The following is a 13,684-nucleotide window of genomic DNA, read 5'->3' as shown; positions in this document are numbered from 1 at the left end:
CTGAGAGTGTAGTGGGTGCTTTTACGTGTCACCCGCACGAAAACGGCCACGCTCGAAATGGTGTCTTTTATGTGCCACCCGCACGAGAACCAGTCCAGGGGCACTGGCAACGATCTTACTTGGCTTGCCGGGTCTTCTCACGCACAGCACATTTCCAAAGGTCTCGGTCAGTAGTCATCGCCTCAGTGAGGCCCAATGTACGAAGGTCTTGCCTCACCACCTCAGCCCAGGTCTTCCTGGGCCTACCTCTTCCACGGGTTCCCTCAACTGTTAGGGTGTGGCACTTTTTCACGCAGCTATCCTCATCCATTCTCACCACATGTCCATACCAGTGCAATCGTCTCTCTTGCACACCACAACTGATGCTTCTAATGTTACTGAACCTAATGTTATTGTCAATGTATTGTGAAAGACAAAGCTTTTTTATTCTAGTTTGAGTGTCTGGATACACAACTAGACATCAACTTCACAGTTGAGTTATTAGCAGAAGCATGGTATTCAACTGTAAAGACAATTCACTCCATGCAAGCACAAGATAATTGATATAAATGTGAGAGAAAGAGAAATAAATGTCATAAGAGAGTTTGAGACATATCTGAAGAATTATACCAATGTGTTTTTACAATAGGTTGTCAGTCAGTCTTTTGATTGTCTTTGGTTATACATGCTACCAGTGCTGAAGATGAAAGATGCCATCGATTCAACAGACAAAGGCACCAGCAATAACATGACTAACTCCACAGTAAAAGACTTACCAAGCAAAGTGTCTAGTGCCATTAAGTATTGTCTGTGTCATCCTCAGTGGGAAATCAGGGATTCTGCTATGGAGTTTCTCTCTAAAAGTTTTGCAGCTTCTAACAGTAAGTTGTCTTGTTTCTGTTGTCTGTATTTTTAAAAATTCTTTTGTCTTTTTTTAATTGGTTTTATGTCACTGGACTTCCTGCTATTTTGCGGGACACTACATTTAAAGGTAAATATTAATGTAACTTATATCTCTTATTTAGAAAGTTCCTCCCTTTTACAAAAACATAAACACTTCACAATATTCACATTGGTACACATGAATGTAAAAAAGAAAGAGATGAGTAAGGCTGGACAGATGATTACAGGAATTAAAGACAATTAGTTCCACAGTGAGGTAATCCTTGGAATAAGTTTGTATTGGTCACCTCTGAACTTTTGTCTATCCAGTGATGTTTACTGAAAGATTAAGAATGTATTAAACACTATTTAAATCAACTTTCACCACTGACAGCTTTCCTGAGTGGGTATGGAACACAGGTATATAGCTTTTAGATAAAACACTTAGAATATCTAAATGTTTCCTATCTTTTCTATTCACTTCCTATTACAAAGCTTAAAACTTTAGACCAGGGGTCTCCAAAGTGGCTGATATCAGGGGTCGATGAGACAATTCAAGGGGTTGATAGGTGCCGGGGGGGGGGGGGTCAGAAGTGGAGTCAATTGAACATTTGGGCTTGAAAGCTGACATTCATATAAGGATTACAAATACATAAAATACAACTTTCTGATACATATATTGCTGACCATCCAACATAGTTAGTGCTCATACAAACCTACAGTCACACAGAGGCAGCAGTGACAATTCTTTCACTTACAGTAACATCGAACATTGCAGAGATGGAACCCAACTGAGTGTAGAATGGTGGTGTGTAAACATACAAATACACACAAACATTCCAACCACTACACACACATACAGGGAGAGAGAGACATAGATCAACTCAGTGCCTGATATGTAGCACATGCTTGCTGGCCAGAGCCACCATCAGATGGCCATTGGTGCCAACTAGTCCAGAGACACCCATAGCTATTGGAGTGGTGTCAGTGAACTGATAACTGTGCATTTACTGTTTAAATTTACCTATTTCTAGTAAGCACAATGATAGCCGCTAATGCTAAGAAGTGCAGACAATATTCACAAGAGTATTTGAAGTTTGGATTCTTACCTTCATTTACTAATGAAACAATGCCGATGTGCCTGTTATGCGAAAAGGCTTTCAGTAATGATGCCACGAAACCCACGAAATTGAAAGACCACCTTGAAAAGATTCATTCTTGATTTTTTGAAGATGCTGAAAGAAAAATTTAGAAATCAACCAAACTTCAAGAAATTTTTTGAAGCATCTGCCAGTGCTGATAATGAAAGAGGACTGAAGACATTATACTGCATCTCCCTTAATATAGCAAAGAAAGGAAAATCATATACCATTGGTGAAGAGAGCACAATACCAGCAATTAAAGATGTGATTGAAAATGTTATGAAGAAAGACTCTCAACCTGTTCTAAAATGCATACCATTAAGTGCAAATACAGTGCAGCAATGCATTGATGAGATGACTGATGATGTGGAGAGACCCTTGGCATCTGAGCTTCAACATTGCAAGTTTTCTATTCAACTCAATGAATCAACTTTTGGCAGTTCAAATATTCTCATGGCCTGTGTGAGGTATTATAGTCCAAGCCTAAAGTGCATTGTTGACAAAGGTGATGCAAAAGGTGAGAGAAGTTTTCTGTATTTGGAGGATTATTTGAAGAAACGCAATGTTCCCCTCAGGAATATTACTGCTGTGGCTGCTGATGGTGCACAAACAATGATTTGCCACCTAGGTTCCCAATGTACATACTGTTCACTGTGTGAACAGTATGTACAGACACCATCTTGTAGCCAAAAACTTAGTGGTGAACTGCATGGTGCCTTAAAAGTGTGTATCAGGTCAGTCAATAAAATTAAAGTTCATCCTCTCAATTCGTGAATATTTGCAATGTTATGTGAAAAAAAATGATGAAACTTTGAACCAATTACATTTGCACACTGAGGTAAGGTGGTTGTCAAGTGGTGATAGCTTGCAAAGACTTGTTGACTTCTATGACTCAACTGTGAAGCTTCTTCCAGATGTGGACCCAACACTGTGTGATGAGTTGGAAATGTGTCAGAACCATCTGTTCTATTTAGCAGATCTATATTCAAAATCTAATGAAATACAGAATCGTCTGCAAGGTAAAGATGTTACAGTTGTTCAATCCTAATGGGCTTCCAAGTCAAAATAGGGATATTTAACCCTTTAGTGTGCACATTATTCTGCCATAATTAATGCTTTTTTATCCACATTGTTTTGAACTAATCAAGCATTATCTCATAGCTATGAGATTTTGATGAGGTAGCTGTTAATTTTTAAAACCATATTGTAGGGTTGGTGTGAGAGACCAGATCTGGCCAGTTTGAACATAGAATAGGCAGAATACTTTTGGCCGGATATGGCCGGTTTAAATGCTAAAGGGTTAAATTTTCATTGGCACATAGAAATTTTAAACATTTTTCAAATTTGCAGCAATTGGAAGATGAAAATATTTCAGACTATGATTTAGATATATACATAAAGCACCTTGAAAAATTAAGAGAAGACTTTAAAGTATGTTTCAAGGACCTGGAAAAAATGCATGTATCCAACTGGATTGTTACACCATTTGATTTGGAAATAGAAAATGCAGACATTGAATCTCACTTAGAAGATGAACTCGATATGTGTGTGAAACTCGAAGCTACATCATTGTTCAGAAGTAAAAGCCTCAGAGACTATTGGAGCAATGTAAATACTGCTACTAAATATCCCAAGCTTAGTGCAACAGTTGAGCTATTTTTAGTTGCATTCCCAAATTTGTACATGGTTGAAGTTGGTTTTAGGCATACAAATGCATTTCTAACAAAGCAGAGAAACAGACTGAACCTGGAAGAGAGTGGTGACTTATGATTAAAACTCACCAATCTCCAACCAAATATCAATGCCCTTTCTAATGCTCATCAAACACAATCTTGCCATTAATGATGTCAACCAATTCAATAAAAAGGTATATTAATTCTTTTTTTAAAGTATTTAATATTAGGCGCCAAATAACAGCAAACAGATTCTCCTCTCTTTTTATTGCCCAATTCAATATTTCATGCAACATATTCATTTATCAATCTGCATTTCCACGTATTTCGATAAGTTTGAACACTGTATGTTGAACTCCAACATTATATTCAATATTTTGCACATTTCTCATGATTTCCACAATGACAGTAAACAGTTTTTCCTTTTTGTTTCCTTATATTTCTTGAAAGATATTCACAGGGGATGGGGATATAGAACAACAGTTTTGCAGGGTTTGGTATGCAGTTTCCCTTACTGATGTATATGGAAACTGCACAGTTACTTAGTTATTATTATTATTTATTTATTTATTTTCTTGTACATGCCTGGGGGTTGGTGAGGGGGTCAAGGATTCCATGAAGGGGTTGATAGTGTAAAAAGTTTGGGGATCTTTGCTTCTGGCAAACATGTGACTTCTAACTGTAGTACTGTTCACTTAAGTGCTCTAAATGATACTACTTATCCCCCTACACTTCACATTGTATCCACACTACCATACTTTACCTCCTCTTCCTTGCTGACCCACTTCAATCTCCTTTCCTTCACTTCTCCTCCCTTAAACTGACATTTGCTCTGTTCACCTCATTCTTCATTATCTGTCACTCTCTTTTTCACTCCAGCATATTCACTGCATTCACCTCTACCCCCATTGCTAAGCACCTTTTTTACTCTTTTCTCTCTTGCACACTTGCGTACCAACCCACCCACCCACCTTTTCTATTTCTCTATCCCTGTTCTCTCTCTCTCTCCATTACCTCTTCAGCACGATACATGCTTCTGTCCCTTTCTTATACTCTCATATCCCCCATTCAGTTGAAGGGTTTTGTTTTGTGATTACTTTGTGACCTCACTTTTTTTTATGTGTCTGGTGCCACATAAAAAGCACCCAGTACACTCTGTATCTAAGCATAGAAAATTTGCTTCAATAAATATCATCTAGCCCACATGAGCATGGAAAAATGAACATTAAGATGATGATGATGATGGCAGTTGATTTTCTGCCTAATTATAAAAAAATCGTTTGTCTTTGACACAAGAAAAATCACCATTTCTATATTTTACTTTACTTCTCTTTAACAGCACCTGAATTTCAGTTGTGGATACAGGAAAATAAACTTCATTCATTAGCCTACTCCAGCTTATCCGATGGTGAAAGTTATGTCCGTGCCACTTGTATATCTGCTCTGTTACATTTGATTAATATTGATGATCTCTGGTCAAGTTTTCTGTCAACTGTTGAAAAATCTCCGGTCAGTTTTAAATTTATATTTTTATTTTGTTTCAGCAAATGTCATTATATGATTATTTTTCCTTGAACTGGTTTCATAGCATCTTGGTCAACACCATCTCTCTTACAACACTGAGTAACTCATCAGTTTTGTTGTTTGTATATTACAGTGTGGACTGGATACATTTTATCATGCCACTGGTGCTAGAGTCCTTTTCTTTCATTTTCAGTTCCTCTTTGGAATAACTACTCTCATAGACAGGTATTCTTGTGTGTCTTGCAGAGTCCATATCTCATTCAAATATGTCCCATTTGGGGGATACTAGGCTGCAAATTTGTAGAAATAAGAAAGCACTGATATCACAACTTTCAATATTTAGTCTTAATCATCAATATTGAATCTCCAGTATTGATAAAAGTAAGTATCAGTAATATACTGGGCTTCAATTAACTATTTCCTTTAAAAATGCTTAAGACAAGTAAAAAAATCCATTTCTAATCTACTGATATCATGGATGTTTCGCTATCTACGGTAAGGCAGCTGATCACTTTTTGAAAAACTGTGTGATCAGGTTTAATAAATGAAGCCATTTGGTGTATTTAAAACTAGTTTTATACATTTATTAGAAATACTGATTTCATTTACTTAAGTGAGGTTTTAACAATATAGCTGACTCATCTGTAATATCTTCAGTATTATAAACACCAAGCAAATTGTTTATCGTGTATATTATTTCTTGGCCATCATCATTGTTGATTTTTTTCATTGGAAACAAGTTCAATGTAAGATGCAATGAATAACCAGTTAAATTGACACAGTAGCTATATAATAATCTGCTTGTTCATTTGCCTGTTATACTTTAGTTAGTTAGAGAGGTGGAGTAAAAGTGAGAGAAGGAGGGGAGGAGTGTGAGTAGAGAAGAAAGAATTGAGGAAGAAGTAGAGAAAGATGTATAAAAAGGCCCAATGCATCACCTGGTTAGTTGAAGGGAAAGGCAAAGAGTGAGAGAAAAGAGGGAGAGAGAAGTGTTAATGATGTGCTGTAGGGTGGGGAGGGAAAGGTAAAGAGTAAAAGATGTTTGAAATACAATATTTAGCAGAGGGTGATGTTCTGGTAGTGAGGTTAAAGAAAGGCAGATAAAGAGAGATAGACAGGGGAGGCAGTTATATTGAGAGAGAGAGAGAGAGATAATGTTTGTACTGTCAGAATAGTGACACAGCAACAGCAAGAAAAAATAGACATAAACGAAAAGGAAATGAAAATACTGAAAACTATAGTGATGATGATGATGATGGTGGTGTGTTGATAGTGCAAAGAATTTTTTATTGAACTAAATCTATAATATTCTTCTACCTGTTTGTTCACACTTTACACTTTAGTTTGTTAGAGAGGAGGAGGAAGAGGTGGGGTGAAAGAGATGAAGAGGAAATGAGAGAGCAGATAGCCAGCTGATGCATTATGCCATCAAACATGTGGTTAGTGGACATACGAGGTGAAGAGAAAAAGAGAAATGTTGAAGACATGAAGAAGGGGATTACATGGTTAAAAAGTTTGTTAAAGAGAGAAATATAAAGTGCTTAGCAGAGGGACATTTTAAAATCATATATTATTGTTACTATAAATGAAATAACTTAGCAAAATAAAAATGCAAACCAGCCTTTCTTTCTTAAATAGCTTCTCTTAATCTTTTTTGTTCTGTGGAATTTCCACAAGTCCTACTAATATTGAATATTTTATTGGCCCACAACACTGATCCTCTGGTAACTAGTTCAGAAAAATGTTTGCAGGCAGGCAGTTTCAACATCTTGTGCTTATACCATTCTTTATAAAACGTTATTGAGCTGGCAGGGAGGTGGTAAACTGGTAGGATTAAAAAAAAAAAAAAAAGAATCTTGCACTATTTGTTCTGGCACTTTACATTCTGAGTTCAAACCCTGTTGAAGACAGCTAAGTCTTTCATCTTTTCAGGGTTGATGAAATAAAGTATCAGGTAAGTATTAGGGTTGATTGACGACCTTGTGCCTAAAATCAGAAATGAGTTTATTGTGAGGAAGTGATATATATATATATATATATATATATAAACTGGATTCACCCAGGGTATGAATGATACTTATTTTATCAACATGAAATGAAAAACATAGGAATTAAACAGAACATATAAAATGAATTAAAAAATTGCTTGTGTCTAAATGAATTTATGTCAAATTATTGCTCTGCTTATATCTAAATGAGATTTCACATTACATGTAGGACAGAGTAAACTGAACTAACAATAGTACATTACTTGTATGTTTCATCATTCCTGGAACTTAATATTCCAAATTACATTTCTGTTCATCCATGACACCCATTTCACATTTTCTAATCCAGTATTTTGTGAAATTATTTTTTCAGGCTGATATTCAACAAGACATTATGAACATTCTTGAAACGGATAGTGAAGCCTTTGCACGGCGGGCAGCTGCAAAATTCCTTCTGAAATTGTCAAAAACTGTGCATAGTAGTAATCAACTTGCAATTTTTCATAAAGCAATGTACAGTGTGTTGCAGGACGACTTGGATTGGGAAGTGAAGAAGGTTAGCATTGAATATTGGGAGAGTATCATCATTTCTGAAGAGCAATTGACATTACAAAGTACAACTAGTGTTCCATCATATGCAGCTGGATTAGTCATGTCAGGTGGAATATGTAAAGCTTGTACAAATTGTAAGATACTTAAGATGCTCTCTAAATTTCAGCAGATCAACTGCATCGATTCTTTACTCTTAGCCTATCGAGACTGTGACTACAGTGTGCAAGAAGAAGCTGGCCGTGTCCTTGTTAATTTGAAGAAATTTTTAGCTGAACATATCAAGTTGGAGGACATTGGGCAATGTCTTGTTAAAACTGCGAATATGGATACACAGGACTTGTACCAATGTTGTAGTAAAGATTGTTGTCGTTCTTGCGAATGGTCTGCAAAAAAACATAAAGGCGTGGCTTTTGTAGAAATGCTTTCCAAACTTGATGTAAGTAGTTATTTACAGGATTGTCAAATGAACTGCGATCTATACATAAAGAACCCACTATCTTTAATCGAAGACATACTTGCTGATTGTGATGAAGGAGTGATAAGTGAGGAAGACGATGAAAATGTTTTGGATTGTTATTAAATTTTCAAAGAAATGCATTTTATATTCACAGCATAAATTGATATGTAAATTTTGAAACAAGTGTTATTTTTTCATTAGATTTTATTACAGATTGTTTCTTTAAACACCCAACAGAAGTTATGAAACTCTAATGAATTTTTGTTGCATAGAATGCAAATTAAATTGTAGCTCAAGATATAACAGTAAATCATCAGACATAATTAGTACATAGCTAAATACATGTCTCTGCCCACTGTTACTTGGCGACCCTCTTAACTACTTATAAATGTCTATTACATAATTTGTACCTACCTCTGGGCATCCAAAAACTGAGAAAACTCTCAGAATTTTTTAATTACTCTGATCTTTACACCTCCCCACATCACATTTCACAAATTGAAAATCAAACAGTAAGCTAGATCAGATATACACCAAAATCTTATATAAATATGTTAGCATTCATAGTTTAGTTATCCACAAAGCTGTCTAGATTTTTTCATTCTTCAAAAGTTTGACAAAATACTAAATTTGATAAAGAGTGGTTTAAAACTCATGTCAATTGCCAGACAAGTTTCTCTACATTTTTATGAAGTAGCAATACAATATTGTTAAAATGATATTTTTAACACTAAAAGGACCAACTGCATCACTTGATGCACTTTCCTTTTTTAAATGTTCATAACTTAAAAACATTTGTTAATATTTATTTCATGGTACATGACTTTTCATGTTATGTTAGCTATACACATTATGCATTGTATGTAGGTTGGATTGGAATAAAAAATAGGCTTTATACTACCTACAAGGACTACACATCAGTCGATACATGACATGCTTTTGTTACTTGCCCACCCTTTTATGTATAAATATGTTTGAAATCGTTTCACAGTCAAACATGTTTGATTTTTGCTTGCTGTCTTACACTCATTTACCCATAATTGAGACAGTTGTGAATGTCAAGATTGCAAGATTTGGCTATCTATATTTGTGTGCAAAGCAAAAAATGATTTTTTTAATATAAATGCATAATTACTTTGCTTTCTTCTATTTTATCAGATTTCATAATTATTTTGTATTATTTTTCCAATAGAAATTGACATGTCCAGAGTCCTAACAGATGGTAAAATATTAGAACTTAGAAATATCTCATCTGATTCATCAGATGCTGAGCTTTCTGAAACTGATGATACACTTTCAGAAATTGAATATAATGTTCTTCATCTGATTCTAGTGAAGAATCAACAGACGTCTGTACTGTAGCTCCAAATAATAAACTAGATAGTAGCACTGATAATATAAGAAATGTTTTTCAATGTTTGAAAGATGAGGATGGTTCTTCTTGGCTGTTTGATGTCATCACAGCATGCATGTGGTCATTTCCCACAATGTCATAAAACTTCAGTCAGGCCCAACCACATATGCTACAACTCGAGTCATTAGAGATAGTCCTCTTCCTGCCTTTAGAATTTTGATCAGTGAGTCAATACTTAGAAATATTCAAAAGTGTACAGTTGAAGAAGGCAGAAGGGTTTCTGGTAATAAAGACTGGAATAATATACGACTTTATTGTAGGGAGAAATCTGAACTCGTTGTGTAGCTTCCAAATATTCCCATTAAGGGTGTTGCTCTGGATATATCCAAACTTTCTAAAATGACCCAGCAGTTGTTTTGACAAATGAAGACATATTAGTGACCATGAATGCACTTAGTAGTTTTGAACAGCTGCAGATATGTTGCAACATATGTAGCATTGGCACCCAGGAGAAACAATTCACCTAATGATTCAGAAACACCAAAGAGCTGTCTCACCCAGATGGTAGCAAATGAGGTTACTGGTCTTAGGATAGAAACCATTTTCTTTTTGCCAAGGAAGAAAACCAAACAGATCAGAGCTAACTAAAATGAACCTCTATTAGCTGGGTGGGGCTGCTACACTGCCATCTATTGAGATTACCCAGAAGAAATTTGTAAAGCTGTTTTCAATGATCTGCAGCTGAATTTCTTCAGTAATAATAAGAAAAAAAAACAAAATAAAAGGTATATGAAAAAAAAGCATGGCAGATAGGCTCAAATGTGGTTGTCCAACACAAGGATAATGAATGACATTTTTATTGACTGTTTGACAATTGCAATGGTTAAGTGTTACTACATGCATACAAGACACTACTTCCTTAAGGACAGATGGAAAAGGGAGGGATCATCAAGACAGGTAAATGTTCACTGTTCTCATTAACATCTTGAACTGTGCATTTCTAACCAAATACCTCAATGGGATCTTAAACTTCATATACCACCTTTAAAGCCAGTTCCACAGAAAATTTGGTTCTCCTGCAGTAACTACTCAAAGACAGTAAAGAATATTTCCACCAGAGTATTTTGTAGTAATAACCAGATTGGTTTGAATTGGTTGCTATTGCAAGGTGAGTTAAAAGCAAAATTAAAAAGAAAAAAAAGCCAAGAGTAGTAATTCTGAGTGACCAGTGGCATTTATATGAATAGAAAAATACAGGTATATTAAATATCATGCAACATAAATTCTTGATGTATTAAAATCATTTACTTCTAGAGGATGTGCCATAATCATTGAATGGCAAGAGAGACAAGCTCTCATGAAGAGAGATAATTTCAAGAATTATCAAAAGTCAAGATGCAGTTGAAGAAAAGGACAGGTTTATTGTCTGGAAATAAGAGAACAGTTGTGGACATTTGCTTTTGTCACAACAGGCTTCATCAGCACAGTTGTCCTACTGTGTTTCCACTGGTCAAGGGATATAAATATACAAAAATGTAGAACACATAGTCTAGGTAATTTGCAAAATTCAAACAAAAATTAACTCAGAGTGAGTAACTGAATAAAGAGGCTGACTACATCTGTTGCCTAACAACACATTTTCCACCCTTAAATGTTAAGGAGACCAGGGATGTTAAACCTAAAGTTACTTGTGGAGTAGTTACAATCAACCTTATCATTGGGCAAATATGAAAAGGCTGTGGGTAGCCAAAGACAAGAAATTGTCAGCTGATATTGGCTGAGAGCATGACATGGGAAGTTTAACCATGACAGAAACTGATCCTTGATTTGGTTTTGAGGAAGCTAAGAATGACTATGGCCATGGACATTACAGAGATTATAAGAAAAGATTGACCTCTGAAGCTGCAGATGTTGAGAGAAAAAGAGAGAGAGAGAGAGAGAGATCTTGTAGCTCTGCCAGAAAAAGAAACCATGCACCTCATGAGAGGTGCATGTTTTCCCTAACAGATCACAAATATCAGTATATTTAGTTGTAGACAATACAAAAAAGTATTTCAGAAATAGTAAAACTGATTAAAGAATGCTATGTTTTTGGAGACTAGGAAGTTATATAATGTGAAGTGGTTGGATACATCATCCTCTACAGAAGAGCATCTGTATGGCAGTAGATGGGTCATAATAGCAATTTCATCCTGTTTAGAATTAACTTTAACTTTCCAAAACAGTAAAATTTATGTTAGCCGCTGCTCAGTTCTCTCTGGAGCTTCGTTGCCCCTGTCCACTCGCTTCAATCAAATACTCAACCTTTCATTGTTCTTCACATATCTGAGAGGTCTTTCTCTCCTCTGTCTAGCAGACAATCTGGGGTTTGAGAAGTCTCAGCAGAATACCAGTGCTATATAGTTATTCAGTGGCCTTATTACCATAACCAAATTATTTCAGTGTCTCCTTATTACCTTGTTAATGATGTGTATATAAATACATAAATATGTGTATGCATAATGGTGAAGGTCATGTGAAGAGATTGTTTTAAGAAAGTGTTTCTACATTGCCTCTTAGTATCTCTAATACAGACTACTGCATTTTTCATATCTTAGGGTACACATTGAAGGTGTAGATTGCAACTAGGGAAAATAGGGGCTTTGTAAAGCCTAACCTTTGAGTTGCTGGCTAATAACTAACCTGTTTCAGATCATGTGATAAGGAGACATCTCTGCATCTGGTCTCATCTATTTGGAACTATATGTAAAGAAAAAAGTGAACTTATTCTACATTATTATCCATTCCTGTAGAATAAATTTCATTAAAACACTAAAAGACAAGGAATGGTATTGAGAGTAGAGAAAGAATATACAAACTGCATAATGTTCTACATTTGTTTCTCAAAATTATGAACATCTCAATATGACAGATGGAATGGTAACCATTTACCAAATTTATACCTAGGCTCAAAAATCATTGGAAATTTCAATGCTAAAGTAAAATAAAAAAAAGTAATGTAAGAGCTGAAAAAATTGAAGATAATGTTCTAACATCACCAAGAGAAAATGTCACCAGAAAGTTCTGATTCACACCCTACTTCTCACTGAGTGTAAAAACTTGTGTAGGTAAGATCTTTCTTAGCTTAGTTGATAAACACTTTTCCCAAACACACAAATTCAGAAAAACATTTAATAGATACACCTTTAGAGTTTTTAGTGGTGCACTGAATACAAAGAAAATTTACGTCAGTAAGACTATACCCGAGACAGAGGCAGGATTTCATGCAAATGCAACACTGTATGTCCACTTAGAAGCCAATGCAACAAGAGACATATATGAGGGAGATGTCAAAAGATCCCAGCAGGCAAATGGACATGCAGAAATATGTAAGCATGACAATGATTTAATAAGTCCTCCTTTAATATCAGGAGAGGTGAAATGTCATAGCCCTAGCTATCTATCTATCTATCTATCTATCTTTCTTCTTACCTATCTGCCACTCTCGCTCTGCTTCCTTCTGTTGTCCTTGCTTCTCCCCTTCACTGCTACACATATCTCTCTCTTACTCTTCCTCCCTGTCTCTCGTCACTCACTTTTCTTCAACTTCCTCCCTTTTCCTCTCTCTACCACTCCTCGTTGATCACATGTGTCCTGTGGTCACCTTCCATTCTCTCTTCGGCCAGCATAAGGGCAAGATGAACTGCTATCTCTCTCCGCTCAAGTTCGTCACATCACAGTATTCAGTATCTCATCTCGTTCGGCTTATCGTTGTTTTCACTGTTTAATTTTTCCTGTCGTGGTTTTTGTTTGCTACTTTGGAATCCTCCGCTTAGCAGGTTAATCCACTTTGTGAGAAGAGCTATTCTAAGAGTGCGTTCTGCCTCATCTTCGAAACGCCTTGTTTAGAATAGAGGCAGCTGATGAATGAAAAGTTCCCTAAGTGGCTAGTCTGTTTTCCTATGTGTTCATTCTGTTGTCCATAAGAAAGTCTGTTTTTTGTGCTTTGTTTATGTTCCTTTTTTTGTCCATGATTTTTGATGTCCTGTACCTGGATATGCAGGTATGTACATATATGTATGTATACATGCATATGCTCATATATCATTTCTATTATTATATATATATATATATATATATATATATATATATAT

General features: G+C 35.6%; 1 protein-coding gene across 3 annotated transcripts in view; it reads left to right on the top strand.

The window, feature by feature from the left end:
• LOC106883461 (uncharacterized) overlaps positions 1 to 8,380 on the top strand; it is a 35,414-nt gene extending 27,034 nt beyond the window's left edge. For all 3 annotated transcript variants that reach the window (XM_014934502.2, XM_014934494.2, XM_014934487.2), the window contains 3 exons: positions 629 to 860; positions 5,016 to 5,185; positions 7,562 to 8,380. In XM_014934502.2, coding sequence (XP_014789988.1) covers positions 629 to 860; positions 5,016 to 5,185; positions 7,562 to 8,320 — 1,161 coding nt within the window. In that variant the 3' untranslated portion in view covers positions 8,321 to 8,380. The remainder of the gene's footprint in view (positions 1 to 628; positions 861 to 5,015; positions 5,186 to 7,561) is intronic.
• The last annotated feature ends 5,304 nt before the right edge of the window (positions 8,381 to 13,684 follow it).

The sequence above is a fragment of the Octopus bimaculoides genome, chromosome 7 (genome assembly GCF_001194135.2).
Source record: "Octopus bimaculoides isolate UCB-OBI-ISO-001 chromosome 7, ASM119413v2, whole genome shotgun sequence".
NCBI classification, from domain to species: domain Eukaryota; kingdom Metazoa; phylum Mollusca; class Cephalopoda; order Octopoda; family Octopodidae; genus Octopus; species Octopus bimaculoides.
The sequence above is the reverse complement of the archived record's forward strand: the minus strand, read 5'-3'. Positions and strand labels throughout refer to the sequence as shown.